Source organism: Eleginops maclovinus, chromosome 7, assembly GCF_036324505.1.
Source record: "Eleginops maclovinus isolate JMC-PN-2008 ecotype Puerto Natales chromosome 7, JC_Emac_rtc_rv5, whole genome shotgun sequence".
Lineage (NCBI taxonomy): Eukaryota > Metazoa > Chordata > Actinopteri > Perciformes > Eleginopidae > Eleginops > Eleginops maclovinus.
In genome coordinates, this window is record NC_086355.1 from 12,154,246 (window position 1) to 12,170,605 (window position 16,360).

The following is a 16,360-nucleotide window of genomic DNA, read 5'->3' on the forward strand; positions in this document are numbered from 1 at the left end:
TTCTTCATCCCAATAAGTTTATTGATAAAACTATGTGGTCCACTTCATCAAGGAAAATTCGATAAAAAGTGAAATCCTGACTACAAATTATTCAGAAACCATCATCAGCACATCTACAGACATTAGTTTGTCCTTTAGGTAATATTTTACTAGACAAATGTGATTAATCATCTTGAAACAGTACAAACAGAAAATTCAACAGATACAAGAGTCATGATACTGCATATCTCAAGAGACGTTTTCTTTAGTCAAAGTCCACTTTATTGTCAAAATGTTCACATGTGTTATACATACAGAAAATTGAAATACCGTTTCTGGCAGTCCCACAGTGCAAATTTAAACAAGAACATATAACAAAAAAGATAAGAGCCTTATTATTTACAAAATGAACCACCACAGTATGTTGTATTAAAATGACTCAAGTGTTTTATCCAACACATTTATCCATTAAAAAAAAAAGTATATTGCAAAGTAAGGATGGATTAAGAAACAGAACAAAAGAAGCTGCCCAAGAACTCCACACTGACCAGACCCCAATGGACCTGGTACTGAATTGTTAGTGGCTCCTGTATTGAGATTTTGTCGACATGGCCTGTGTCAAATTCAATTAAAATGTTGTGCTTACATGGTGCACACTTTTCAAGGTTTCAAGTTTCAAGGCTTTATTGGTCATATGCACAGCATATACAACGCATATGTTGGCAATGAAAATCTTATGTCGCGTGCTCCTCCAACAACTCAACATACATGGTGCAAATAAGATACATTTATTAATTTACAAACAGGAAACAGTGTTGGTTTCTTTGACCGTTATCAAATGGGTTGGGGAATATGTGCAGGTTGAGGCTAAATATAGTTTGGATAGAGGCACAAAGCTCATCTTTGCCTCTCATAGTGGGTTATTACCACCCTGTTGCAAGTATTTCACATAGTTGTTTTCAAACTTTTAACGTTAACAGTCTGCAGGAAACACAAAGAAACTCAAAAATAAATATGAAACAATTGAGGATTCACAACATTTCAGTCTTAGAAATGTATTTATTACTACAATAAGCAGTGCCATTCCGTTGAACAGTATTGCATTTTACATTCTGTTGTTGTTTATCTTATTCTATTTACATGTATATAGACTTCTGCATTTACTTGGTCACCTGCAACATTTAGCTAATTTTATTTTATTTGACATATTAATAGTTGAATTCCCCTGCATTATTAAACATGGGTCTTGCAACATAATCTTGAACTTTGTATTTATACTCTGCTTCTTCTTGCACTATTTGTATTGGGTTTTTAAAAATGTATTTTATGTCTTATATATATATATATATATTTATGTTGCATTGTTGGAGGAAGATTTCCATTGCCATAACTACAGTGTAGCTACTGTACATATGACAATAAAGCCTTTGAATCTTAATTTGATGGGAAAGAAGAACTGGAAAGTGTGTTAGCAATTTAAATGGATCACTAACATGACATTCAAAGCTGACGGGAAAACATGTTTGTAATTAAAACATTATGCTGGACACACACTTGTACAAAGAATATTATCCAAAACTACGAAAACGTCACACAAGTCCACACTTCAATAAACACTAGTCACATTTTGTATTTTCAATACAAGTGTAGAGTAACTGTCTTGCCAGTTAGTCTCCGCCCCTCCCCGGAGTGTGTTGACCAAAAACTTGCATGATACGACTCGACTGTGTGAAATTTGGCTGCCTATCTACCACAGTTGAACACAATCAAACATCTTTCAAGGCCTGCATTTTCAGAGGTATGGATGAATCGCAAACTATGCTGCTTATTTAAGTGAAAGTGTACTCAATCGCAGCCATGTGAGGGGGTCTGTTTGCCGTGTTTAGACTCTTCCCGCTATTTTGAGGCTTACTAGCCAGCTAGCTGTTGATTTCTTAGCCTAATGGGAAGAGGCCGCCTATCTCCATGCAGTCATAAAAACACACTCACAGAGCATCAGCCAACTTGAAGCTACGCTAAAGCTGCTTCTTGCGCTTTTTCTGCATATGGAAGATTACAACAGCCTCAATGTAGTTTAAGACAAACTCTGTTGTACCAGGTTAGTGTTAGCCGGTTGCTATCTGCAGTGAAGAGGAGAGACTGCTGCCGCGCCTCTGATCGCCGTCCAGCCTTTAAACACAGTGCGTATACATCCACAAAACGATTAAAACGACTTGTTTAGTTCGTACTTCTCCGTATTGTTTCACTCAGTATGTAATCGAACGTTGTTAAGGTGTCATAGCAACACCGCCGCTGCTCTTTTCTCCTGAAGCTCGTGTCGCATTTATGGCGGCTGCTCTCGGAAGTCTTGTAACGCTGTAAACCTTAGCCAGGATTTCCGGCTCCTTTCCATTTGCCCTATGCTGTTTTGTTTCCGTTTATTCTATTTCCGTTTTTTAAAACTTTTCTACGTGCAGAGTTAAAGTGTGATTTAACACAGATTTGTTTCGGCTATGAAGCGCAATGTGTTTTTCTGATATTTTAACCACTGTTTCGCACGTTGGGAGCAACGGTTGTGTAACGGGCAGCCTCGCCCCGTGCAGCATTCGCGTGCAAAATAGTAGCTAACTCGGCTCACTGTACACAAGCTCAGTGTGTCCACACGTGTAGCCTGGTGTATACATTATACTTTTATGTGATTTTTCAACATTTGTCTATTTTGTGTAGTTATACGTGGGCACTTAATGTAACTAATGGCCTACCAGTTGGCCTTTAGACGCCAATGCCTCGCCCTCGAGTTGGCTAACGTTAGCAGTCAGTGAACTGTTGTAAAAGGACAATGAGGACTCGAGGCTGAGAGGCCTTTATAGTAGAAACCCCCCCAAACTGCAAACTTTACCCAGCACCACGTATTTACACACTTAAGCCGGAATATTCTCATTTATCAAAATAGCAACTATTTTAACTTTTTGTATACAATTTTAGTTGCTTGTGCTCATAAACCTTCCAATCACAGAATAATAAATGCCAAAACACAAGCATTTATTCTCCTTTAGCATGTCTGTGCAATAAAGTGTCACTATTATGTTAGTGTTTTTAATGCAAGTGTATATATAATTACATATTTATGGCATTATGTATAACAAAACAAAAATTACCCTCATGTATGCCATTTCTTATTGGAACTGTTCATTGGTGGATTCAGATTACAGAGAAAAAAAAGAATAGTACAAACTATTTCATGTACCATTTTCTAACTCCAGTAGGTCACATCCCCTAAAGTATGTTTTCCATTTCCCCTGCAAATTTGAATGGTTAAAGAGCAGCTACGAAATACATGAAAGTAGTCTGCATTAGTTTCCAACATTTAAACTTCCTGAGAACCCTTCTGTATAGATTACAGTTTTGGACAATCAGAATATAATTGTTCTTTCAGCAGAAGGACTGCCAGGATCTTTAGTTGATCCTGACCCTCCCCAAAAACATTTAGTGTAATTTTAAATGTCACTACTTTCTTTATTTCTTTTATTTTTGCATACTTTCAAGACATCGCCATTGACCTTAAAAAACCTTCAAAAAGGGTTTGCGTGTAATTATGGTAGGCTATAGTCAAATATATTGTATCAAGCATTAGTAACGTAACCTTGATTTTATTTGCTACAGGTTGTTTCTCTGCGTAGAACATAATGTCTAAAGGTGAACCTGAAGAGATGATAGAGATCGAGATAGATGAGCAGGAGAAGCAGGCATGCCTGGAGGAAGGGTAAGCAGGAAGATGATCATTTGAATGGCAGACACTTGCACATGAAGCAAATACACATTGACCCCCCCCCCCCCCCCTTCCTTTTCTTTACATGTAGTGTTGAGGAGCAGACCATTACTGCATCAGATCTGATTCAACAAGATATTGACATCAATGAGCCCATTGGCAATTTGAAGAAGCTTTTGGAGCCCCGTATCCAGATATCACTGGATGCCTATGAGATCTGCTTGCAAGACATTCAGGTAAGAATTTAGATAAATACAACATATCATTATCTGTATATGATTTGATGTTTTTGCTGCTAAAACATCAATCATGTAATGTTGACCATATAGTAGTCTTTTGAACTGCAAAGTGTTGCTTTTAAGCTTATCTGTTGTGTTCTTCCTTTTAGCTTCACCCTGACCACAGCCTCTTTGACCAGGGTGTAAAAACCGATGGCACCGTGCAGCTCAGCCTGCAGATAATAACCAAACCAGGTACTCGGATGATGCTTTAAATATCAGATAATATACAGCTATGTATTACTTTTGATATCCAAACTTAAAGTTCCTCATACACCAAAACCAAACTCATGTAATTGTGTTCTTTCCCTTGTCCAGGAGAGGAGAAGTTGAACATTTTGGAAATTGTAAAGCCGGTAGAAACCGTAGAAGTAGTTATTGATCCAGATGCAGCAGGAGAAGATGGAACGCTGGTAGAGGAAGGTCAACTCATTGCTGTGGAGCGATCTGGCCTCTCTGATGAGACCTCGGAGCAGGTTACACGCTGGGCCGCAGCATTGGAAGGTTACCGCAAAGAGCAGGTTCGCCTAGGCATACCATATGGTGAGAAACACTTTAATAAGACGCTTCACTCTGGGACGAAATGTCTTTAATGTGGTGAAAAAATGTACATGGTGTTTGATGTTTCCTCCTCTCCTTCCTCAGATCCTGTGCTCTGGTCAGCTGACCAGGTGATCCACTGGGCAGTGTGGGTAATGAAGGAGTTTAACATCGATGAGATGGAAATCGGAAGCATTCACATCCCAGGTCGAGATCTCTGCTTATTCAGCCAGGAAGAGTTCCTTCAGAAAGTTCCCAACGGAGAGATACTCTGGAGTCACCTGGAGCTGCTGCGCAAATGTAAGTTCAATACTTATTTTAGGTTTTTGTAGCGTATGAGTTGATTTTGTGTTTTAAGGGGTCACCAAATCTAATGAAAGTCAAAGTCCCAACTTTTTTTTACCTTGGACAGAAATTGTAGCCTAATACATGTGTCAGTCCTAATGCCTTGTATTTATTTCAGATGTATTGGCAAGCCAGGACCAGTCTGGAGGGGATGCTACTGTCACCATTGATCAGCGTAAGTGGTTTATTGAAAAATCTGCCATATAAAGTGTCTCCAATAAACCAAAGGGGATAAAAAACAAACAAAGCTAGCACATTAGGGGTAGAAATGATCCCTTTGTTGCAGAGGTAAAAGCTCTACTTAAATTATAATTGACACTAGCTTTTTTTCTGATCATTAATATTCTGGTTACCATTTAACTTTTCCGTCTGTGTCTTTAGCCGTACAGATTATCCCAACTCAAGTAAGCACACCCACAGCCATAAAGGTGATGAAGCAGAGCCGTGGTCCCAGAACACCCCGTATTTCTGGAGGAGAGGAGCGCAGCTCACCAGGCAACCGCACAGGTAATTCATAACACATGATGTTGATGTGTCATTTTTAAGCGGGTAACATGCTTTTTTTAGATACACAACCTTGAAGTTCTGAAAATCTGGGAGGATGTTTTTTTTTAACCAGATTGTATACCATATTCAGTATCTCGCAAAAGTGAGTACACCCCTCACATTTTTGTAAATATTGTATTATATCTTTTAATTTGACAACACTGAAGATATGACACTTTGATACAATGTAAAGTAGTCAGTGTACAGCTTGAATAACAGTGTAAATTAGCTGCGCCCTCAAAATAACTCAACACACAGCCATTAATGTCTAAACCACTGGCAACAAAAGTGAGTACACCCCTAAGGGAAAATGGCCAAATTGTGCCCAATAAGCCATTTTCCCTCCCCGGACTCGTTAGTGTTACAAGGTCTCAGGTGTGAATGGGGAGCAGGTGTGTTAAATTTGGTGTTATCACTCTCACACTCTCTCATACTGGTCACCAGAAGTTCAACATGGCAAAGAACCCTCTGAGGATCTGAAAAAAAGAATTGTTGCTCGACATAAAGATGGCCTAGGCTATAAGAAGATTGCCAACACCCTGAAACTGAGCTGCAGCACGGTGGCCAAGACCATACAGCGGTTTAACAGGACAGGTCCACTCAAAACAGTCCTCGCCATGGTCGACCAAAGAAGCTGAGTCCACGTGCTCTGCGTCATATCCAGAGGTTGTCTCTTGAAAATAGACGTATGACTGCTGCCAGCATTGCTGCAGAGCCTCCTGAGACCCTGCGTCCTCATATGAGGACATTACATTTTTGCCTCTCAGGAACATGATACTCATTTTTTTTTAACATTGACCTGTTGACCACATTGAGGGACACTGCCCGCACCACCTTGTGGTGTTATTACAACATTACACCAAAGAAACAAAATGGCGGGGATATCGACGAAAGACTTTTACAGCAGCTCCAGAAACAAACAGCAGAAAGGTAATGTTTTATTTATATTTCATAAATGAAACCCATGTATTTGTGTAGAATAATGTCTCTAGTTTCATATGATATGAAAATTTGACACATTTAATTAAAAATAGCAGGCTAGAGACTCAATAAATGCCACGTCCCCATATGAGGACATTGGGACGATCACGATTAATTGCACCATTACATTATTTCACCATGTGGTTAGCTAAAGTTGGGAAGATTCAGAAGAGATTACAGTTGTAAATAAGTTATTTAGTTAATTTAAGTGGCACATTTGCTAACATAAAGGTTTCCTATATGCCTTCTTCACAATTTTATAGTTTGCGATGCAATACAGTTAGCTACAGTAGCCACAGTTAGCTATAGTTCTACAGTTAGAGCTAGCAAGCAAGCTTGATAGCTAGTCTGCATCATATACTATATACATGTATACTTGCATCCTCTATGTCTGGTACAGATTTTGATTTGGACTTTATTCTGTCATGCTGTTATTATAGGAAAGCTGTCATTGTCAAGGCCAGAAGAATTGCTCATGGCAATTGTAGAGAATTCTGACGTTGAGGAACTGTCAGATGATGAAGATGAAGTCGATATGCATGCAGCTAAGCTAATGGAAGAACAGCAGTCTGACTCTGACTCTGATGATCCAGCACCTGGAGATGATTCAGATGAAGAATACATACCTGATGCACCTAATGCAGCCGAAGACTCTGAGAATGAACATGGCCGTAAACATATTGAGAATGATGGTGAGCTAAAAAATATTTATAATTATTATTGTCATTATTATTGTTATTACTATTGCTAATATTGTTTATTATGATTATGGTTATTATTATTATTATTATTGTTGTTGTTATTATTATCATCACAATCTCTCAACTCAATCAGCCACTTTAACGTTAACAATCCCGACTGCATAATAAATAAACTGTGTTCTGTCTTTCTTATTAGAGCTGGTTTTGGAAGAGCACGGACATGGGCAGCCCAGGCCAAAATCTAGGATTGCTGGACGTGTACAGCGCTGGAGATATACTCCATTTAAACCAAACTTAGTCCACTTCGAAGCTGAAGATGACACTGTACTGAAAGATGTTCGGGCAAGTTGGCAGGCACTGAATTATGTGGAGCAGTACATCGACTCAGAGTTGATGAAACTAATCGCTGACTGCACAAATGCCATGTCACTCGTTAACACTGGGAGATTTCTCAACACATCAGTGGATGAGATGTATCACTTCTTTGGAGCAGCAATCTTGATGTCTTGCGTGCCTTATCCACAGATGAGAATGTTTTGGTCCAATGCTCTACGAATCCCTGCCATTACTGAAAAAATCACACAAGATCGATTCTTCAAACTACGGAGCCATCTGAAAGTGGTCATTGACAATGACGTTCCAGAAGAACAGAAGAGAATCGACAGATTCTGGAAGGTGAGGCCATACATGGATCGCATACTTGCCGGCTGCCGCCTGCAGATCCATCCAGAGTGCGTCTCCATAGGCGAGCAGATGATACCATTCACAGGCGCTTGCCCATTCTGGATGTATTTGCCACTAAAGCCAAATCCAGTTGGGATGAAGAACTTCGTGATGGCATCGGTGGATGGTCTCGTGCTAGACTTTGAGGTGTACCAAGGCTCACAGGCACTGGCATTGCAGGTTCCGGACTCTGATGGATTGGGTCTAGGATCGCTCGTCATCAAACGTCTGTCTGAAACCCTGACTGCCGGCACGAAAGTGTACTGTGATCGCTTCTTCACCTCCACTGCAGCGGTGGATACTATGCTGAAGGATCACATCTATCTTACTGGCACTGTGATGAAGAACCGTGTCTCACAAGCAGTGAGTAAGCTACCAGATGACAAAACCTTGAAAATCCAAGGAAGAGGTACCTCTGCTGCAGTAACCAGGGAAGATGGGAAAGTGTGTGTGGTGAAGTGGTACGACAATAAGCCAGTGATGATGCTCTCCACTGTCCATGCAGAGCAGCCAGAAGACCAATGCCGGCGGTGGTCCAAGAAGGACAAAATATATGTCACTGTCACAAGGCCGAGTGTTGTGCGCGAATACAATACAAATATGGGAGGTGTTGACATGTCAGACAGAATGATCAGCTACTACAGAATGGGTGTCCGAACAAAGAAGTGGACTGTTCGCATGCTAATGCACTTCACCGACCTGGCACTGGCCAACAGCTGGATCCTGTACCGCAAGGATCGCCAAGAAAGTGGAACACCAAGGAAAGCGATCATGCAGTTTCTGGAGTTTCGCATGGTAGTGGCTCAGGTATTCCTCAGCAAGTGTGACGTGGGAAATGAAAATCTCCTTCCACCACCTGAGAAAAATTCTCGTGTTGCTCCAATCCCCCATGTCTCAGTGCGATCCACTGCTGCCCATCTTCCAGACATGGTTCCTCTGAAAAACCCAATGCGGTGCAGAATGAAAGGCTGCACTGGGAAATCCCGTGTGCAATGCGTGACATGCAATGTTTACCTCTGTTTGACGAGTGAACGCAACTGCTTTGCAGCTTTTCACACTGGCTTTTTAAAAAAAGTTTAGATCACTAAAAGTTTGGATACATACGGTTTGTTTGAAGCTTGAAATGAATTCTGTTAAGTGTTTTGTGGTTCTGATTCGCATGACTATGCGGTTTTATTTTTGTAAAGCCATGTTAAGGGCTTTAAATGAATAGCTGATTCAATTTGATGTGATACATATTGATATTTACCTATTAAAATAAACTGTTTTGTACTTTTAAACCGATGGTGTCTATGTCTGTCATATACCAAGATCGACCCATTGTCCTCATACGAGGACATTGATTTTTGAGTGAAATACTTATTGTACAAAGCTAAAAATTTTAATTTAGACTAATTGGCACCTTGTGATGCCAAAAATCATTTTTCTCAAAAACTACTTAATGTATCAAAACCAAATTTGGATATTATATTTATTAGGTCCTACTTGACCCAAATAGCAAAGAAAAATGAAAAATGCACACCAGACAAAAGCTCGGGTCTCAGGAGGGGTGGGGGGTCAGTCTTTCAGTGCTCAGACCGTACGCCACACAGTGTATCAAATTGGTCTGCATGGTTTTCATCCCAGAAAGAAGCCTCTTCTAAAGATGATGCACAACAAAGCCCGTGTAGCCCAGTTATTCTCTAGTTTACTCAGTGAAGGGCCCTGAGTTCATTAACTCTATAAATCAAATTTACAATAAATAATACATAAGGTGATGTTGTCTTATTTCTCTTTCGTTATCCTGTTTATATGTTACCAATGTACCCTTTGTGTTATCTTGAGTACCTTTAAGCACCTTTAAATAATGTAACTTCACTAGTCACTTACCTTACACACATTAGTTTAAATACCTCTATTAACAGAAATCACCAAATATCACACTGAAATCAGTTGAAGAAATAGAGATCTCACTTATTTACTGTATACTTGTGAACAAACAACATGAAATATACAGTCAGAATGTGCCTTCAATATTGTCAGATTAATAATCCCTGTGTTGCCTTTGTTTAAAGATTAATATTAGTTTCAAAGTAAAACTGTTCAACATAAATAATTAAGGTTGATTTGCATTGTGTATACCGCCCCCCTATGTTCTTTTGCGGTACCTAGGATGTGTGCATGTAATATGGGAATTTATTTTGTTGACCTCAAGACATGCAGCCCGTGTTCCAGTTTAACTGGATTCCGGTTCAACTGGTGGCGTTTGTTTACGTTTTCCACTCCTTGAGCGTCATACGGCCGAATCATATGTGGTTGCCAGGTTCATCATTTTCACCTTACTTGTTTGTCTGAAGTGTGACCAGACAATATTTTTTTTTAAAAACTTGGCGAAAAAACGTAAGCATCACTTCATGTAAATGTGTATGTGGAGATCACCTACAGACAACAACACAAAATATGCTGGCCAAGAAATAGAAAATATATATACAATATTCCAACTCCACCGACGGGATTCGAACCCGTAAATCTGAAAATATAAACAACACCATGCTTGAGCCATATACATCTTGTCAGCTGTTTAGAAATCACCGTTTAACATGGATGAAATAAACCATGATATATGACATGATATTCACAATATGACACAGGCAGACGCTGCCAACGTAAGCCTAAAAAACGAATGCAAAAGCCATGTGTTACGGACAAAGCACAAGCATGGCCATCTGAAAGGATATTGCTTTGTTTATTAGCCTTAAAAAATGCTTATAGTGACCATTACAAAGCACATATCAAACGCTATGAAAATAGCCGCTGTGAGATACGAACCCAGTCATGCTTTCACAAGGTATTAATCCACTGCTCTACCGTTTATAATATACCGTTCAGACGTTGAAAGGTAAATATTTATTATTGACTATTTGCTTGTAGCTGCTCCCAAGTGAGAGAAACTGTCATAATTGGCTACAACTTCATCCCTGGATGAATAGAGGCGTGGTTTGGTGTTTTTTTTTGTTTTTTTTGACTGTCAAATACATGCAAGACAGTAATAATCTTTGTCCACAGGTGGTTCCCCCACACAAAGGCTGTGATACCAGCTTTTACAAAGCGTGCACTACGTCTGGAAGAAAAAAGGGTAAAGAAAAAGAAGGATATGCTTTATGACAGTTGTATAATAAAAACATTACAGTAATCAACTTCAAGTGCTCCAAACCTGCCTTACCCATTCGTCATGGGTGTCATGTTCGCCACGCACCCGACATAGCTCCGACAAATCATCTGTTGATTACAGATAGCCATGTTATTGGCTGAAATAAATAGCACTTGCATAACCACTGAAAACAAATTAGAAACCAACCCGTTTCCGTGATGAGCTGTTGGGCTATGTCCATTCGCAGATGGCTGATCCCCTGCTCATCAAAGGGACCAGCCACCAGTCTCATCAACAATCGACAAAATAAGTCCATAATTACTAGTTTCCAGAGTGTCTGCTTGTATTTCTTGTACTTGTGGAAATGTAGGGCTAGACTGAGGTGGGGATGGGGACTGAGGTGGGGATGGGTCAGTAATTGCGGATGGGGAACCAGTTGGCCATTTGTGCGGCACACGTGGTGTTGACTCTATGGCCGAGTTGGTGTATATTTACTTTATGCAAGGTCTTGCCCTTCTTTGACATTATGTCCGCACTTTTTCCATCCATGCTGACGATTATAAATGGCCCGTCTAAACAGCTATATATATATCCTTTGCCACCTAATTTGCTAATTGACTTCATCCAGTGATCAATTTCAATGTCATTGTTACTGTTTTTCCCAATTGTTGGGAACAGCTACAAGCAATTAGTCAATATGAAATATTCAACTTACTTTTTCAACGTCTGAACGGTAGCTCAGGCCATTAGCGGTAAGGCAGTGGATTAATAACTTTTGAAAGCATGACTGGGTTCGTATCTCACAGCGGCTATTTTCATAGCGTTTGATATGTGCTTTGTAATGGGCACTATATGCAAAAAAAACAAAGCAATATCCTTTGAGGTGGCCATGCTTGTGTTTTGTCCGTAACACGTGGCTTTTGCATTCGTTTTTGAGGCTTGCGTTGGCAGCGTCTGCCTGTGTCATATTGTGAATATCACCAGTTAACATGGTGGGGTTTATTTCATCCATGGTAAACACTGATTTGTAAACAGCTGACAAAATGTATATGGTTCAAGCACGGTGTTGTTTAAGCCAGTCGGTGGCGTAATGAGTAACATTCATGGTTGTCATGTATATTACCTAAATGTACGGGTTCGAATCCTGTCGCTAGAGTATGAATATTGTTTATTTTCATTTTTTGGCCAGCGTATTTTGTGTTGTTGTCTCAACATGTGCATTTTACATGAACTGGTGATGTTAACGTATTTCCGCCGAGGTTTTCTCTGTTGTCTGGTCACACTTCAGACACACAAGTTATGTGAAAACGACGAACCGGGCAACCTCAACATCTGGCGGAAAAGGTAAACAAACGCCACCAGTTGAACCGGAATCCAGTTAAACTGGAACACCAGCTCTCGGTGCTGCAGAGTTCATTGGGTGTTAGGCTTTTGCTTTGGAGACTATTTATCTGTAAGTACCAGAACATAATGTTTAACCTGTGTAACATTAATATGTTGTAGAAAAGTGAGTCTGTAACATTTTCCCTGTATGTAGAGAGTTTGTTAGAAAATGCTTAATTTAGCAAGCAGTTAGCAGCTAGCTTTCCATTGAGCTTGCTAGTAGAAGCCGTATTGTCATTGCACTATGTTTAGGCTTATTGCATTTAAATGTTGGCGTGCTTATTGCACTTACATTTACAGTAAGCTGTTGTTTTCATATGCCTTTGATGGTAGAATGGTGAATTGTAATTGTTTGTATATCAGCCTTGTGATTATTGGAGGATTCAAGTTGTTAGCTACTTGTCTAGCTTTGCATAGAAACGCACTGCGAGGGCAGTACAATCCCTTTAACTGGAAATTATTATAATATCAAACTAGTTCAGATCACCTTTGTATCAATTTCACACTTAACTCAGTGGGCCAACACTCATTCAGCACACACACACACACAAGCCGGCAAATAACATGAAATAAAACCCCCTCACGTTGCAGGCCTGATGTGATACTTGAGAGTGTTGAAAGTCAAAACTATTTGTCCTCTTCACTCAAATGAGCAATAAAGAACATCTGAAACTCCAAACTGCAACTGTACCGATCCCTCAGTCTCAGATGGCGATCAACAGCGGCGGGAATGTCTACAGCGACCATGTGCTCTCTCATATTGTCCAAAACGCCTCACTGTGTCACCCACTTGCAGCAAAACTGATAAAAACCCCAAAGTGAAGCCAATAGCGCAAGCTGAGTTAGCTATAACGTGGCTAAGAGTACATTCACTTTATTAATGAATACTAACACTCAGTTGCTAACAAGCTAATATACACACGTGGGTAACTCTGTGACAAACTTCGAGTAGAAAGATATCCAGTTCCTTGCAGACGGTGTGCAGAAAAGAATCCGCATGAAGACCGCCGAGCCGACAATCCTGGGACACTAACTACATACTTATTTGCCACAAAATCTTAACTTTAATTCACACTTGGTGCTGCGACTTTGTCAGTCAAACCACCACTCTCACGCCCCTCAACCAATCAGTGACCCTGGTTACACCCGCAAACAGTTTGCTGAAGACAAGCAGACTTAGGACATGGATTACTGAACCATGTCCTGTGGTCTGATGAGACCAAGATAAACTTATTTGGTTCAGATGGTGTCAAGCGTGTGTGGTGGCAACTCGGTGAGGAGTACAAAGAGTGTGTCTTGCCTACAGTCAAGCATGGTGGTGGGAGTGTCATGGTTTGGGGCTGCAGGCTGTGGGGAGCTACAGTTCATTGAGGGAACCATGAATGCCAAAATTTACTGTGACATACTGAAGCAGCGCATGTCCCCCCCCCCCCCCCTTCGGCAACTGGGCCGCAGGGCAGTATTCCAACATGATAATGACCCCAAACACACCTCCAAGATGACGACTGCCTTGCTAAAGAATCAGGTTAAAGGTGATGGACTGGCCAAGCATGTCTCCAGACCTAAACCCTATTGAGCATCTGTGGGGCATCCTCAAACAGAAGGTGGAGGAGCGCAAGGTCTCTAACATCCACCAGCTCTGTGATGTCGTCATGGAAGAGTGGAAGAGGATTCCAGTGGCAACCTGTGAAGCTCTAGTGAAGTGTATGCCCAAGAGAGTTAAGGCAGTTCTGGAAAATAATGGAGTCCACACAAAATATTGACACTTTGGGCAACATTTGACCATTTTCACTTAGGGGTGTAGTCACTTTTATTGCCAGCGGTTTAGACATTAATGGCTGTGTTGAGTTATTTTGAGGGCACAGAAAATGTATGATGTTATTCAAGCTGTACACTGACTACTTTACATTGGATCAAAGTGTCATATCTTCAGTGTTGTCCCATGAAACGATATAATAAAATATTTACAAAAATGTGAGGGGTGTACTCACTTTTGTGAAATACTGTACCTATTTTACAAAGCTGTGAATCTGTCAGTATTGTTGGCCTGGTGTACACAGATGTGGAACTATACATAAATTGGCAGAATAATCAATAGAAATGCATCTTTTATTTTGTGTGATTTTTGTAACTGGGATTTGACACTGAATGCTCTGTTTCTTCGGTGCTAGGCAACAACGGCCAGATCCAGTTGTGGCAGTTTCTGTTGGAGCTGCTGACAGACAAGGATGCAAGAGACTGCATCTCCTGGGTGGGAGAGGAGGGCGAGTTCAAGCTCAACCAGCCGGAGCTTGTGGCTCAGAAATGGGGCCAGCGCAAGAACAAGCCTACTATGAACTACGAGAAACTCAGCAGAGCCCTCAGGTTTGTTTCTTCCTTTTAAGGGGTGGTTTAGTATTATACTTCCGTAAAGTCGGTGAGATTCTGGTCAAACTGAGTGCAGCTGTCTCCAGCACATTCTGACTTTGCTCTTAGTAATAATTCTTCGATTCCTACAATGCAACTCAAAAAGCATATTTTCTTTAAACACCTGTGCTTAATGCACTCTGTCTTTTGTGTTTACAATAAGTGGACATGGCCTACAGTAAGTCTGTGTTATTTACACTTTTCTAAATGCTTAGTTTGTGATATGTTTGCTTACATCAGAAAAGACAATAGAGTTATCTTTTTGGTCACTATATTGTACTTTTCTGTTCATAGAATGTTTCTCTTGTTAATTTAATGGCTGAGAAAAATGTTGGTAATCCTAATGGCCTTATCTTCCTGCAATACTTTATAAAATCGCTTATTTGCTAAATTGTTAGCCTCTTAGGCTATTAGATTCTGCCCATAACGGTAATAATCAGTCGATATTGCCATTGCCCTTAGCAACAGTGTTCTCCTCTCTCAACTGTTTACAACAAACACATCCTGTCCACAACTTCACACGTCATAACCAAAAGCTCACAAGTTCCGTTTAGATGCAGCTAATCACGTCCCGGACGCAGAAAACATACAACTGAGAAGTAAATTATTCATGTGTAAAATCCTTTTGTGCATGGGTGTCATGCTGGATTGGTCAAAAACAAATATGGTAATAGATAACAAAAAATATTGTATTCCATGTGGCAAAAATACTTAAACTGCCAGATTTTTATTTGGGCTTTTTTCAGGCAGATTTCTAACCTTCCTGCTCTCCTTCAGGTATTACTACGACGGGGACATGATCAGCAAGGTGCAGGGCAAGCGCTTCGTCTACAAGTTTGTGTGCGACCTGAGAACTCTGATTGGCTACAGTGCTGCTGACCTCAACAACCTGGTGACTGAGTGTGAACAGAAAAAATTGGCTCGCATGCAAATGCACGGCATCGGTCAGCCCATCACCACGGTGACGCTGGCCACCACCGCACTAGACAAAGACAGTTGAAGGAGGATCTGTGAAAACGCTCTCCAGACGCCAAAGTTCGCTCTCCAGCGCTGATTGGAAACAAATCAACTTTATTCTTTTTTGATACAACCGTGTTTATCAGGCACACAAATGCAAGGCTGATCATTGTGGATTAACAATTTTGTTATTGTCTTTACAGTTTGAAGTGAGCCTGAGGCGGTAAAAATGTTTTTGTAATCCTTTCTTTACCTTTAACCAAGAGATGTGTTCAGGATGAGGAGGCGGATGTCTGTGTGCTGATGGAGTATTGCTGCGTGCATGTGACTGAATGCTTGAGTGAGTGAATGAGATTTGGACTTTGTGTCAGGAGTTCCTTGTCTGTAGTTTAGGATCATGTCCACTGTATATACCGGTACTTCATGTTTTTGATAGCCACCAGGACAAGTGTATTTTCATATTTTCCATTTATAGAGGACCTGCTTTGTATTTTATTTAGTGTTGGTTCCCTGAATTGTTGGACCCTTTTTTGTCCACTAGAGGGAATAAAGTGGCAAGCATTTTTCTTAATGTCTGTGATTCAGTCTCTTCATCTCTGAACTTATTATTAAATATTCTGTATAAATCATAGTAAGAAACTTA

General features: G+C 40.4%; 1 protein-coding gene across 5 annotated transcripts; it reads left to right on the forward strand.

The window, feature by feature from the left end:
* The first annotated feature begins 1,639 nt into the window (after positions 1–1,639).
* On the forward strand, positions 1,640–16,283 carry gabpa (GA binding protein transcription factor subunit alpha). Of its 5 annotated transcripts, none has more exons than XM_063888090.1 (10): positions 1,640–1,777; positions 3,622–3,721; positions 3,819–3,963; positions 4,116–4,200; positions 4,324–4,548; positions 4,651–4,845; positions 5,009–5,065; positions 5,272–5,397; positions 6,858–7,109; positions 7,315–9,121. In XM_063888090.1, exons 2-10 carry the CDS (start codon positions 3,645–3,647, stop codon positions 8,919–8,921), a joined length of 2,769 nt encoding a protein of 922 aa, XP_063744160.1. In that variant the 5' UTR covers positions 1,640–1,777; positions 3,622–3,644; the 3' UTR covers positions 8,922–9,121. The 5 variants fall into 5 exon arrangements, with proteins under 5 accessions (XP_063744160.1, XP_063744163.1, XP_063744164.1 ...); XM_063888093.1 differs by lacking the exons at positions 6,858–7,109; positions 7,315–9,121 and adding exons at positions 14,526–14,718; positions 15,538–16,283 and having other exon boundaries at positions 1,641–1,777; XM_063888091.1 differs by lacking the exon at positions 1,640–1,777 and adding an exon at positions 1,902–2,159.
* Positions 16,284–16,360: the final 77 nt, after the last annotated feature.

Coding starts and splice junctions, on each gene's coding strand:
- gabpa (XM_063888090.1), top strand. CDS start 3,645: ATGTCTAAAGGTGAACCTGAAGAGATGATAGAGATCGAGATAGATGAG. Junction 4,201..4,323: donor GCAGATAATAACCAAACCAG/GTACTCGGATGA, acceptor TCCCTTGTCCAG/GAGAGGAGAAGTTGAACATT. Junction 7,110..7,314: donor TAAACATATTGAGAATGATG/GTGAGCTAAAAA, acceptor CTTTCTTATTAG/AGCTGGTTTTGGAAGAGCAC.